This window comes from Pongo abelii, chromosome 1 (assembly GCF_028885655.2).
Source record: "Pongo abelii isolate AG06213 chromosome 1, NHGRI_mPonAbe1-v2.0_pri, whole genome shotgun sequence".
In the NCBI taxonomy this organism is placed as follows: domain Eukaryota; kingdom Metazoa; phylum Chordata; class Mammalia; order Primates; family Hominidae; genus Pongo; species Pongo abelii.
The window spans coordinates 231449109-231463482 of NC_071985.2; the positions used below are offsets into that span (position 1 = coordinate 231449109).

General features: G+C 54.6%; 1 protein-coding gene across 1 annotated transcript in view; it reads left to right on the top strand.

Annotated features, from left to right (window-relative positions):
* Positions 1 to 203: 203 nt before the first annotated feature.
* TTC34 (tetratricopeptide repeat domain 34) overlaps positions 204 to 14374 on the top strand; it is a 36729-nt gene continuing 22558 nt past the window's right edge. The window contains exons 1-4 of the mRNA XM_054557146.2: positions 204 to 987; positions 9618 to 10449; positions 12193 to 12418; positions 13753 to 13957. Coding sequence (XP_054413121.1) covers positions 204 to 987; positions 9618 to 10449; positions 12193 to 12418; positions 13753 to 13957 — 2047 coding nt within the window. The remainder of the gene's footprint in view (positions 988 to 9617; positions 10450 to 12192; positions 12419 to 13752; positions 13958 to 14374) is intronic.

Below are 14374 nucleotides of genomic sequence, written 5' to 3' on the forward strand. Positions count from 1 at the left end.
ATGCCACCAGCCCAGGATCCCCCCAGTTTTCACCCAGTGGGGTCTGCACTGACCCTGGGGTCAATGGGAAGGGGTGGAGGTGGCTTGAGGCTGCCCACGGGTGGCCACAGGGCAGGTGAACTGGCCGCCCTCTGTGCACTCACCACACTCCCCCACCCCCAGGTACTCTGAGGACCAGACATGGGCCCGTCGGGGTCCCAGACATGATGTCGGCCCAGGAGCTCGTGGCCTGCCTCTGCCGGGAGGGGGAGAAGCACTTGGCGCTGGGGGAGCCGCCCCTGGCCACCGCCTTCTACCTGGCTGCATTTAGCTGCCACGCCCCCTCGGCCCTGCAGAGCGTGCGCACTGCCCTGGCCCAGGCTCGAGGGACGGTGGTGGTGGCCACCCTGGAGTCCTGGTGCCGCGGGGACAGCCAGATCCCCGCCATCCACTGGGACGGCATGGCAGTGGTCTCCCTGACAGGGTCTCTGGCCTCTGCCTTCCTCGGCGCCCTCTGCCCGGACCACCCCGCCGCCATCCTGCACCTGCTGGCAGGTCTGCTGGCCCGCGGGCGCCACGAGGAAGTGGTGCAACGCTGCAGTGCCCTGCTGGACTCTCACACACAGCAAGTCCTGGAGCTGCAGCTGACCCGCGCCCTGGCCTGGGTCCTGTCCGGGGTGCAGGCAGCGGATGGTGTGGCCGCCTATCTCCAGGCCTTCGCCTCCAGCGCCGACCGGACTGTAGCTTTCATTCGCACCCACCAGCAGCCCTACCTCCCCACGCTGCTCAGCGCCCTCCAGGACTACCTCTCGGGGCACCCGAAGGCTGAGCACAGTGCCGGCCAGCAGGAGACCGGTGGCCAGCGACTCCTGGCGGCTCTGGACCCCAGGGGCACCCGGAGTGACACCCTGTCACCTGAAGCTCTGCTCCACAGCGGCAGGTATGAGGACTGCCTGGCAGCATGCAGCCGGGCCCTCGAGGCCCATCCCACCGGCAGCGGACCCCAAGGTAGGAGGATGGCATGGCCCCTGCAGAGCCAGCGTGAAAGCTGCCCCCGCCACTCCCTCCCCACATGGTTATGTCCTGCCGTGATGGGGTGAGGCTGTGCTGGGGCTGGGGTGCCTCAGTGACAAGAAAGTCAAGCCCTGCCCCTTTGGAGCACCCAAAGACACAAACAAAATGCATGCTTTAAGAAATGGGACGGGCAAGGTACTGCTCCAGCCGGTAATCAGGGAAAGCTTCTCAGGAGAGGGGTCATTTAGGCTGAGACTGAGGGTTCCAGGCAGCAGAAGCGAATGTGCCAAGTCCTTAGGGGAGCAAGAGCTTGGGCTGCCCCTGCCACTGAGGGGGCCGGGGCGACTGTTGGAGGGAAGAGGAAAAGGGATGGGAGACTGAAGATGGCAGTTGTGGGGCTAGATCCTGCTGGCCTCCCAAGGCCCTTGGATGTTACCCTCAGTGCGTGAGGCTGAGCTGTGGAGTGAGGTGCTCTGAGCTGCATTTTTTTTTTTTTTTTTTTGAGACGGAGTTTCATTCTTGTTGCCCAGGCTGGAGTGCAGTGGCACGATCTCGGCTCACTGCAACCTCCACCCACTGGGTTCAAGAGATTCTCTTGCTTCAGCCTCTTGTGTAGCTGGGATTACAGGCACCCACCACCATGCATGGCTAATTTTTGTATTTTTAGTAGAGACGGAGTTTCACCATGTTGGCCAGGCTGGTCTTGAATTCCTAACCTCAGGTGATCCACCCGCCTCAGCCTCCCAAAGTGCTGGAATTACAGGCATGAACCACCGTGCCCGGCGTCTGATCTGCATTTTTAAACTTTCCTCTGGCTGCTGTGTGCAGAATGTGCCAGAGGAGCCAGAATAAGGACAGGACCTGCTGGAAGGCTGGGAGGTTGGGAGGCTGGGAGGCTGGGAGGTTTGGAGGCTTGGAGGCTTGGAGGCTGAGAGGCTGGGAAGCTGAGAGGCTGGGAGGCTTGGACAATGGTTTAGGAGAGAGATGATGGAATTCAGATCAGGGAGAAAGGGTTGCAGAGAAACCATGTGTCTGAGAGTTAGAAGTGACGAGATTGTGGGGAGATTTAATGGTGGAGAGACAGGCACAGAGAAGGAGGGTCAGGAACGTTTTCTGAGTTCATCTTGAGCAATTGAACTGCGGAGGGAAGCGCGGATGGGAAAAGGGGTGTCAGAGGTTTAGAGATTCCCCGTTTGAGACACTGCTCCTGCCTGGTCCCTTCACTGCCTCTTCCTTCTGGAGGAGCACCAGGGGCCACAGCCCAGCCTACTGCCAGCACCCTGCCACCCTCGGATCCACGAGTGCCTGAGACGAGGCTGCATCCCCACCCCAAAGGCTGCTGTTTGGATTCAGTGAACATGCATAGCAAACCCTCAGAATAATGTCACCTACTTAGTGCTTTACACACTGTCCTTTGAGCCCATCAAGCCTCATGTCATTAGGCAGCCGGACAGGTGAGCCCTGAGGTGAGAGGAGCTCAGTTTGAAAGGGAGATTTAGAGTCAGCACGAATAAGAGATTGAAAGTCAAGGCTCCTGATAGAGGCAGGAAGTGGGGCCACGAGGCGTCCTGGAGCAGACAGGACCTCCCTGGCTTGAGTGTCCTGCAAGGCCCTGCCCTTTCCTTGTGCCCCACGCCCCCAGCCCCCATCCCAGGCCAGCAGACATCTGGAGGTGAGGATGGCAGTATTAGCTGCCATTTACTGAACAGCTTGTGGGTGGGCCCCATTTGATGGGTTTGATATGCATAATCATGGAACCTGCAGAGCAGCCACCATCCCCACGTGACACGGGGCTGCCAAGGGCACACGGAGTGGAGGCGGCTGGGACTTGGCCCCTGGGGTGCTCCTAAGCGCCCTCCATACTGTGCTTCCGGGGAGGAGCAGCCCAGGAAGGCAGGAAGAAGGAAGAAAATTCGGAGCCCGTGGGGTGACGGATCAGGGCCAGAAGAGGAGGGTGTTTGCAAGATAAAGACAGGTGGACAGCACTGAGAGTGGCCACAACGTCCATAAGGAGAGGACAAGGAGCATGCGTTGGGCATGTGGTGCCAAGGTTCTTGGTGACCCCAATGAGAGGGTGGGGCAGGAACCAGTTAGAGAGAGCTGCAAAGTGAGCGGGAAAATTTGTTTCTGGAAATATGCTCAAATATGTTGAGCATTACCAGAAAATGATCAACAAAGTCACACCGAATTCTGAGCTTCTGAGGAAGGAGGGGACCCTGGGTGCCCAGAGCACAAGCACTCAGGGGCCGGTGAGTGGGGATCGTGCCCACAGCAAGGGGGCCCCAGGAGGGAGGGGGCCTTCCACTTTAATGATCATGCAGGGGCAGGGCACGAATTAAGGGTGTGGGTGGGGGTCACACTAAAGCTCCCTGCAGAAATCCAGAACCCCCCAAGGGTTGCAGCCTTGGGGAATGTGAGGGAAGACCCAGCTCCTCCAGGAAGGCCACCAGAAGCTCATCTGTGTCTGCCATGGCTCTGGCATGTACAGGGAACACCTGCCCTAAGAATTGTGCATCCATTAGACCCAAGTCACTTAGGTCAAGGGACTCCCCACGTCACCACCACCAGCACAAGCATGGCTTATGATGAGAAGAGAAGAAATGAATTTTCCTATAACAGACTTTTTACAAATGTAGTTTCCTGCAACAAATGACCTTCCATCTGGAGGTTACTTTCCAAAGTCCTTGGAAACATTGCACAAACCAGTCGCTCCATTTGTACTGCTGTGACAGAATGCCATGGGCTGGGTGATCCATAATGAGTAGAAATGAATGAGCTCCAGTTCTGGATGCTGGAAACCCAAGACCAAGGCCCCAAGAGGCTTGGGGATTCGGATTCCAAGATGGCGCCTTGAATGCTGCATCCTCACTTGGCACAAGACAGAAGAGCAAAGAGGCGAAAGGGGCTGAACTTGCATTAATCCCACCCAGAAGAGCAGAGCCCTCCTGGCCTAATCATCTTCAAAGATCTGACCTGTCAATACCATTACAATGACAGTTAAGTTTCAGCATGAGTTTTGGAGGGGACAAACATTCAAACTGTAGCAAAACCCTTCTATAATCTGGGAACTTTCTTTGCCCTCTTTAGTAAGTAGACATGCAGGGACACACTATGTATGAGGACAAGATACAGAATAAATACCACTTTCACTCAAGGTAGCTGCTAAGTAAGCATCCAGGTACCATAGCTCCCTACATGCTTGTCTTCCCAAAGGACTGGGACGACCACTTTTGACTTGTTCAAGGTTCTTCATTAAGAGCTGCTAGGAAAGGTGACAAAGCATAGCTGTGATTCCTGCATTCCTCCCAGCAAGACGCAGGGTCTGTTCTCCACACAGAATCTGACATGGCCTTTGCCTTGCTGGGACCAGTAGAATATGGTGGAACTGATGGCTTGTGCTTCTGGAGCCCAAGCCTCAGAGGCCCCACAGCTTCCACCTTCACCTTGGAATGCTCCCAGGGCCATGTAAGGAAGCTGGAATCATGACCAGTGAGAGAACACACAGACAGAGGCTCAGCTGACATCCATCACCAAGGCCCCGGACACATGAGTGAGGCCACCTTAGATTCTCTTGTCCGGTAAAGCCACTAAATGGCTGCAGCCACCTGAGTGACCCCTGGTAAGACCAACAGAAGAACTGTCCAGCTTAGCCCAGCCCAAACTGAGGAATAATTATGGGCAAATATAAATGGTTGGATTTTCCTTTTTGAGACAGGGTCTCGCTCTGTCTCCCAGGCTGAAGTGCAGTGGTGCAATCATGGCTCACTGCACTCAATCTCCCAGGCTCAAGCAGTCCTCCTGCCTCAGCCTCCCAAGTAGCTGGGACTATAGGTACATACCACCACAACTGGCTAATTTTTTTTTTTTTTGTAGAGATGGGGTCTCGCTATGTTGCCCAGGCTTGACTGTTGTTTTAAGCCACTAAGTTTTACAGTGGATGGTTATGCAGCAATAGTTAGCTGAAATAACTGCTGACTAGGTCAAAACATCAGTTTTGATGCATTTTAGGCAACATTTGGTCAAATATTATAATATAGAATTTAAAATTTTATGTTTCCAGAATTAGATAATTCACTACATTAATAATTAATGGAATAAAGAAGAACATATTATCATTGCAGTAGATTCAGAAAAACTGTTTTATAATATTTAACATTCCCAGAATTTTAACAATCAAGAAACAGAAGAAAACTTACTTAATTGAAAAAGATAATATCTATCCTAAACCCACCATAAATATCATACTCGATGGTGACAATTCAGAAGCCTTCCATTTAAAATCAATTATGAGGAGGCTGTGCACTCTCCCAGTTACTCATCATTGTGCTAGAGATCCTAGCCAATGCAATAAGGTAAGAAAACAAGACAGAACATGTAAGACCAGAAAGGAAGTCACAAAGTTATCATTATTCCAGGCAATATGATTAGCTATGTATATAGAAATTCCAAAAGAAGCAACAAAAAGGTATTAGACATAGTAGCAAAATTTAACAAAATATGCAAAACATTATTTATATTTATAAATACCAGCAACAAATAGATGCTCTGTGGTTTTAAAATATACCATTTACCACAGGGACAGAAAATGATTAAGTTCTAAGAGTCACATGACTTTATGGAAAAAGTATAAAACTTTATTAAAAGATAATAAAGAATACCTATAGCCATGCCTCAGTGGCTCATTCCTGTAATCCCAGCACTTTTGGAGGCTGAAACAGGAGGATCCCTTAAGCTCAGAAGTCTGACACCAGCCTGGGCAACATAGTGGGAACTGGTCTCTACAAAAAATTTTAAAAATACAAAAAAACTTATCCGGGCAAGTGGTGCAAACCTGTGATCCCAGCTACTTAGCAGACTGACATGGGAGGATCTCTTAAGCTTGGGAGATGAAGGCTGCAGTGAGCTATAATCACACCACTGCATGCCAGCCTGGGCAACAGCAAGACATTGTATCAGAAAAGAAAGAATATCTATATAAATGGAGAGATATTCACTGTCCACAGAAGAAGAAGGAGGAGGAGGAGGGGAAGGGAGAGGTAGGGGAGTGGGAAGGTGGGAAGGGGGAGAAGAGGAGAAGGAGAAGCAGAAGATGGAGAAAGAAGAGGTGGCAGTAGGAGGATTTGCTCTACCAGTTAATACGAAGCTATACTAATCAATATGGAAGTTTATTGACTTCAGGGATAGATAGAAAGACCAATAAAATGAATTAGAGAGCTCAGAAGTGGACCCACATCGATCTAAAACTTAACAGGTGACAGATGAGTGTTGCAAATCTATAGGGAAAGAAAAGGAGCATTATTCAATGGAGGGTACTGATTTCCTACCTCTCACCTTGCAAAAAAGTGAATCCCAGGTGGAAACTGCTGCATTTTACAGTTTCTAAAAGAAAATATCTGAGAATGTCATTAAGATTTCTATGTACAGGTGGGCTTCTTAAGATACAAAACAGGGAATCAATAAAGAAAAATTTAATACATCCGATTAAACTAAAATTTAAAACCTCTATTTTGCCCATAACTATAGAAAATAAAAAGACGATCCACAAAAGGAGAAAAATGCTTGCAAAATATACAATGAGCAAATAAATTAGTATGCAGAGTATTTGAAGAACTCCTACATATCAATAAGAAAAAAAAATTCAATACAAGACTTGGCAAAAGCATTCCCCAAAAGAGGAAACACAGATGGCTAATAAAACATGTGAACAATATTCAGCATCATAGTAATGAGACAAATGCAAAATTAAAACAATGAGAAACCATTTTCCACCCACCAGATTGGGGAAAAAAATTAATAAGTAAACCTCACTAGTCATCAGGAAAATAGAAATTAAAACAATAATGTGATAGCATTTACATTCCTCTCAGCCAGTCAAAAATTGTCTATCTAACAATAGAAGATCTGGCTGCAAGTTGGCTTCGAGTCGCTGTGGAATAGCTTGCCTACATGTCCCACAGATAACGATTATAAAAGCTGGACAAAATATAAAAAGTGACTATTTGAAGGCATGGATTAGTAACCACATGCAGGCAGAAACTAGTAGTTGACCCTTGAACAATGGTATTGTGTGAGGTGAGATGTGCACCCTGCAGCTCTTCACCTAAGGGGGCTCCTCAATCTATGAGTCATTGTTCAGCAGATGCTGAAGTTCTCCTGGCTTGAGGTAGCATAGGACAGTTCCGGGCTGAGAAAAATGGATGGAAAGTTAGATGAAGAATCTTGAAAAGGAGGGAGCCACAGAGGGGGTGCAGCCCCAAATCTGTGTATTAAATCTACTGAAATCTCCAGCCTACAGAACTGCACATACAGAGGTAAAGGCTAGCTGGGCTGAAAGAACAGGCACTGGAAGCTGCATAAGCTAAATGGAGACTTCAGCTCTGTCCACCAAAAAGCAATAGAATTTGGAGTTTAAACCCAGCCAATTTCACTGCTACTAAAACAAAACTCAGCTCTCTTTAGAGGAATGTAACTGAATCCAGAGTCTCCACAAAGTGTCCATCATGCCTGGTGTGTGGGAAGAAACTACTATTCATGCAAAGAGACAGGAAAATAAAATATGAGCTACAGTCAGGAGAAAAAGAAATCCCTAAAAACTGACTTCAGGAAAATGTGGACGTAATGATGGAACTGATGTGGAATCTTCATAGATAAATGGAAATTATATAAAGGAACCAGGCTGGGCGTGGTTCCTTATAAAAAGTAATACCAGTACTTTGGGAGGCTGAGGCGGGAGGATCACCCGGGCCCAGGAGTTCAAGACCACCCTGGGTGACAAAGTGAGACCCCAACTCTACAAAACATCCAAAAGTTAGCTGGGTATGGTGGTGCATGCCTGTAGTCCCAACTACACAGGAGGCTGAACCCAGGAGGTGAAGGTTACAGTGAGCCGTGTTTACACCACTGCACTCCAGCCTGGGTGATGGAGCAAGACCCTGTCTCAAAAAAAAAAAAAAAAAAAAAAAAAAGCATATGGCAAGTCTAGAGTTGAACAGTGCAATAACTGAAATGAAAATATTAGAGACAGCAGAAGGGTCGGTGAACTTGAAGACAGAACAGAAATTACTCCATATGAAGAACAGAGGAAAAATGAACAGAGGCTGGGTGACCTACAGACAATATCAAAGTCTCGTGTGTGTAATTGGAATCTCGGAGAGAGGAGAGACCACCCTTTCACGTGGGAACATAAATAACAGCCCCCCATCACCCCCAGGCCCCAAGGGTTCTCCCCTGGCTGCAGCTCCCTCGGATCCATGAACTAGCACAAAAATCAGGGGTAATGTTGTGTTCAAGGGTCAGTAGCTGACAGGAAAGGCTCAAAGTGTCTTTTACTTTGGCCACCAGAACTAGACAGTGTGACCTTGTGGCTGCTTGCGTGGCTAGTCTCAGGGCGCGAGACACCTTCTGTGCTGGACTCGGCGCTTACCACAAGGGCAGCAGGGCAGTGACCTCAGCGGCTTTGCTTGTGCGCCCTATGTGGTATTTTGCCCTCTCCAGAGTCCTGTTTGAATGCAACAGATTGTTGCTGTTGTTGCTATTGAATGGGGTTATAAGGAAAAGCTGTTTGAAAATTCTGAAGGAGTCAGTGCAAAAAGCACTGAAGCAGAGGTTCAGAGGTCTGGGATGGACCCTGAGAACGTCCCTCCCCTGCAGCATCTTCATAACCTGTAAAAATAAGGGCCATGACCTGAAGCCCGCCCAGCACGGAGTGTTCCCCGCCTCTCTCAGTGGCATGTGCACTCTGCCTGGGGCCTTTTTTGGGATGGGGTGGCTACACTTCCCTTACCAGTCAGAAAGCCCCATTCACGTTTGCTCAGACACACTGGGGTGGGGGGCAGGTGCGCGGGGAGGGTGCTGGGGGAGTGGGGGTGGGGATGCTGCCCCTGACCTCACTGACTCACACGGTGCACCAGGCCCCTTCCAGGCACTGGATGTAGGTAGATCCGTTTAATCCTCACACCCTGCGAGCGTGGATCATTATAACCCATTATAGTGCAGACCGGGGAACAGACGCAGGAGACTCCGTAAATGCCCAGGTCCACCCTCAGTAAGCGGCAGGGCGTGCACCTCCGGTCCTAGACCTGAGGGAAGAGCTCTGCTTCACAGAGGGAAGGGCTGGGTCCCCACTTGGCCCAAAGAAGGCAAGAAACAAAGGCGCCCAGGAATAAATGGCCGCTGCAAAGCTCATAGAGTTGGAGCCTCAGCTCTGCCCTGGGAGTGGAGGGGCAGTGATTCCCAGAGGAGGAAACTCAATCCTAAAACCCATTATTTAAATGTCAGGCAAGGGAAAGGCGTTGTCACTGAATTTGGTTTGCACTGAGCGGTGGGAGTGACTCTGAACCCACCCTGAGAGCACAGTGTCGCTGGCAGGCAGGGCGGCTGCCCCCTCGCCGCTTGCCCAGCACGGTTCTCAACCTGCCCCGTCACTCATGGGCCTCGGGCCTCCTGCCAGCTGGTGTCCCGGCGGTGCCATACCCAGGGCCACCTGGAGACTGGAGGGAGATGCCCCGGGCAGGAGGACTCACAGTCTCCTGAGTCCAAGCCCTGGACCTGGTGGGGACTTGCAGGTGGCACCCCCGGGGAGTCGGCCCCCCAGGCAGGACCCACGCCTCTGTTTCTCTCCGCAGGTGAGCGCCGGGCCGCCCTGCTGGTCACCCGCGCGGCCTCGGCCTTCTTCCTGGACGGCCGGGCCCAGGACGTGTTTTGGAACCTGCAGGAGGCCTTCCGCGAGAGCCCCTCTGGGGCGCGGAGGCAGTTCCAGGCCGTGTTCTCTGTCCAGGACCAGGAGCGCGTCCGGGCTCAGGCGCAGGAGGCCGCGGACGTGGGCTTCGCTCGCTTCCAGGAAGCCGTGCGGCACCATCCTGAGCTCCGCGAGGATGCGGGCCGCGAGCTGCTGCCCCCGGTAACCCGCGCGCTCCGCGTCCTGCTTCGCCTGGCGCCTCCAGGGGCGCGACCCGCGCTGGGAGCCCGCCTCGCCGAGTGCCTGCTGCTGGCGGGGGACGCGGCGGGCGCCCGGGCCATGTGCGAGCGCCTGCTGCGGCCCGCGCGCCCTGAGGACCCTGCCGGGGACCGTGCGCCTCTCCTGGCTCTGCGCGGCTTCTGCGCGCTGCACGCCGGGGACTCGCGGCGCGCCCTGGAGGACTTCCAGACGGTAGTGGAGCAGGGGGCGCCGCACCCGGGGGGCTGTGTGCGCGCGCTGTGCGGCCGGGGGCTGCTGCGGGTGCTGGCGGGCAGCGCGTTCCTGGGCACGCTGGACTATGTCACCGCCTGCAGGCTGCGGCCCGAGGAGGCGCTGCTGGCCGCCAAGGCCTACGTGCCCTGGAACCAGCGGGGGCTGCTGCTGGCGGTGCTGCGGGAGGAGGCCCGTGGGATGCTGCAGCGATCGCCACGCGCCCGGCAGTCCAGAGCGCAGGACCGGAGGGAGGCCGCGGAGACGGGCGGCCCCACCACGCAGGAGGGGTGAGGACCCGCCCGGGCGCGCTGGGGCTGCTGCTTCTCGTGGGTCTCCTTCGAGGTAGCGAGGGATGTGTTTCCTCCTATTTTACAAAGGAATGAACGGAGGCAGTGGCGGGTGACCTCCCAAATCACCCGAGGCAGGTCTAGCTCCGCTGCTTCCATCGTCAGGGCCGCAGTCCCGAAATGGAAAGGGAAAATTAAAAGCCGCGGCTCACATTTCCTTCCAGGCCTTTCGTTTGGTGCATATAAAATAGCTCACCAAACCCAGTCTGTGCTGGACATGCGATTCATATGCTAATTTTCTTACTCAGTAGGTCATGACAATTCCCACTGTGGCTAAATGTGTTTCCGGCAGCACCGCCCCGACCTGCGCCCCTGCCGCTACTCCTTCCAGCAGTCCTGGGGTTGGTTGGTTTTGTTTCGTTTTGTTTTTTGTTCTTTGAGATGGAGTCTTACTCTGCCGCCCAGGCTGGAGTGCAATGGCGCGATCTTGGCTTGCTGCAACCTCCGCCTCCTGGGTTCAAGCCGTTCTTCTGCCTCAGCGTCCCAAGTAGCTGGGATCACCACGCCCAGCTAATTTTTATATTTTTAGTGGGATGGGGTTTCACCATGTTGGCCAGGCTGGTCTCGAACTCCTGACCTCAAGTGATCCTCCCACCTGGGCCTCCCAAAGTGCTGGGATTCCAGGTGAGCCACCGTGCCTGGCCTTTGTTCTTAGCTGTAATCCCTCGTAGGTAATGTCCTGTCTCCAGGATGTTCTCTCCGTAAGATGGAGATAGGCATGCAGTTCCTGGGTCAGGGAGCGCGGCCACTTGTAGGATCCTTGACTTCAGGAGCTGCCCTCCTCCCACCACAATCTGGCCACCGCCCATCCCCCACTCACCCTTGATGCTCATTTTGCAAATTCTTTGCCAGCCCAAAGCCCAGTGGGTGAATCCCTAGCTGCTTTGACTTCCCTCGTTTATTGCTGGTAGGTGGCAGGAAGGGGTTTCAGCAGAGTTAAGGCACTGAGTCCGGGGGGTGGGGGCAGTTCTTGGAGGGCACCCTTGATGTCAGCCTCCACCCCAAGGCACACACACAACACACACAAGAAACACACAAACACATACGTAACACACACACAACACACCACACACACACCATACACAACACACACACACAACACACAACACGTACATAACACACACACACAACACACAGAGTTCCTCTGCCTTCCGGGTGTTTAATTTGCACGGCTTTGATTTGCTGGTGGTGAGAAACTTTCATTATGTGATGGCATTTATATTTGTTCTCTGGGAATTGTCAAATTTGAGGCTCTGGCCCCATTTCCCAGTGAGCACTCAGTAACATTCCCACGTGGACACAGGAACATGCCACATGCAGCCGTGTGTTTTCTTGTTCTGCCTACACGCACACCCCTGAGCCCAGCAAGGCCAAATTGTTCATCTGTGTTTTTGCAGAAAAGGAAACTGAGGCAGGGTCCACACAGGGTCAGCCCTGCCACTGCCTGTCTATACCATCTCAATCCCACCACCCACGGGGTGGGGGAAGGGCGAGGGAGAGCATGAGGGCCGCGTGCTGGGAATGGTACCTTTGGCTTCTGGAGATGGTGTGGCATGAGGGTCCCTCCAGAGGGAGCTGCCCAGGCCAGGTGCATGGAGACGAGATTTCCCCACTGCCCAATCACCTGGGCAGGTGGAGGGGTTGTCAAAAGGGGCAGGCCCCCCTGAGCTGATCTCCACACAGGGATGCCTGCGGCGTGCACCAGCTGGCCACGCTGCTGATGGAGCTGGATTCGGAGGATGAGGCCTCTCGCCTCCTGGCGGCTGATGCCCTGTACCGCCTGGGCCGCCTGGAGGAGACCCACAAGGCCCTGCTGGTGGCCCTCTCCCGGAGGCCCCAGGCAGCCCCCGTGCTGGCGCGACTGGCCCTGCTGCAGCTGAGGAGGGGCTTCTTCTATGACGCCAACCAGGTGAGGAGGCTTGGGGGGTGACAGAGGGCAGATGGAAACAGGCCCAGCTGGGAAAAGGGCACAGGCCTCCCGTGGCCCTGGCGCTGGACCCCGCAGTCTGGGCTTTGGACCAGGCGACTGCATTCAGCCCCAGCTCTGCACCTGCTGCAGGCCCTCACCTATCTGACCCTCAGTCTCCTTATCTGGGTCCCGGTCCCACGGGTTGTCATGGAAATCGGCTGGGGCAGGTCCCCGGGGCTGGCAGTTTCCCTGCATGCATAGCTGCTTTGTCATACTTGCTTCCACGGTGGTTACGAAGCAGAAGGGCCAGGAACCGACTGCAGGCCGAGCTTCTCTCCAAGTCTCTCACATAAACCAGGCTTGGATGCAACCCTGCCTCGGGGTGGGTCGCCTCCTGCCTCCAAGACTCCCTGCTCCCAGGAAAGGCAGACCCTCCCCTACCTCAGGTGCTATCCCGGGTTCCTGTTTGAACCAGGGTCTAAAGGTTACGCTCTGGTGGGATTCAGGTCTTGGGGCCTGGGGTGAGGGCCTTGTCGTGTCTTCCTCCCCCTGGGGCCCGGTTTGGGTCCTGATCTCCTTGCCCTGCCCAGGTTCGGATGCCCTGAACCTGCCTCCTCTTGCTCAGCTTGGGGAACCCGTGTGCCCACCAGCAGCCAGCAGGGGGCAGCATTGGGCCTCCTTCGGATGGAGCGGCGGAGAGGGGAGGTTGTGGGGTGGAGGTCTCCCCTCGCCCGGGGACCTGGTCCTACTTGGCCGTGCTGGGCTTTTGCTCCGCGTTGTCTGAAGGACTCCCTGGCGCCTGCTGACCCTTCATGATCTAGAAGCCCCTTCCTCTGCTTCTCATTTGGACCTTGCTCCAGCGCCCACTGGGGCAGATTCCCCATCTCCATCGGATGGAGAAGTCCTAGGGGACCCTGAGAGTCCCAGCCCACCAATGCCATCAGCAGACAGATGCAGCTCAGACTGCAGCCCAGAGCGGGCTCGTGGCTCCCCTCCCTGCCTACTCCTCTGCACCAAGCTGGGGACACACAGTCCCTGCCCGCTGTGGGACCCTCACCTATGGGAAGACAGACTGCCCCCAAAGGCTCAAACGGCCACACCACAACACACGGCCAACCTCCTAGTGCTCAGACAGGCAGAAGCCCCCAGGCTCATGGACACAGCCAGGGGCTGGTGGAGGCAGCGAGGCAGCAGTAGGGGAGGATCAGGGTGATGGCACAGGTGGACCCTGGGGCAGAGAGGGTGGGGTGAGGAATCGCCAGGGGCGTCAGTACAGGGTGGGCTCCAGGGCATCGGTCCCAAGGGCATGGGCAGTGACTGTGGCACCCTTGCAGTTGGTGAAGAAGCTGGTCCAGTCCGGTGACACCACCTGCCTCCAGCCCACCCTGGACGTCTTCTGCCACGAGGACCGGCAGCTGCTTCAAGACCACTGCCACGCCAGGGCCCTGGCCATCCTGCGGGCATGGCCAGGCGGGGCCGACGGCAGAGTTCACACCAAGGAGGCCATTGCCTACCTATCTCTGGCCATCTTTGCCGCAGGTAGGAGCTGCCCACCTGCCCCAGGGCCCAGTCTTGTGCCAGGCACAGGGGACATGGGGAGTCTCTGCCATGCTGGTTGGTGGGGACACGCATGCTCCTCAGGTGCAGGGGCCTCAGGAACACCCACGGGGTGGACAGGGCAAGGGCCACTTGCTGAGGGCATCTCACCATCAAGGTGGGTGCACACCAAGGCCTGAGATCGGTCTCTGAGACCTGGGGCCTGAGCTGGGACCTGAGCTGTGCCCTGCCTGGTGCCTGAGCTGCCCTCCCAGCACCCCCAGCCCTGAGGGAAGAAGGGCCCCTTTCCTAGCTAATGACAAGGAGGCGAGGTCCCTGCTCCCCTCAGCCCTTCCTAGAAATAGTGACTGAGGCTCCTCCTGTGCACGCCTGGCCTCCCCACCCTGGGACACCCAGCAT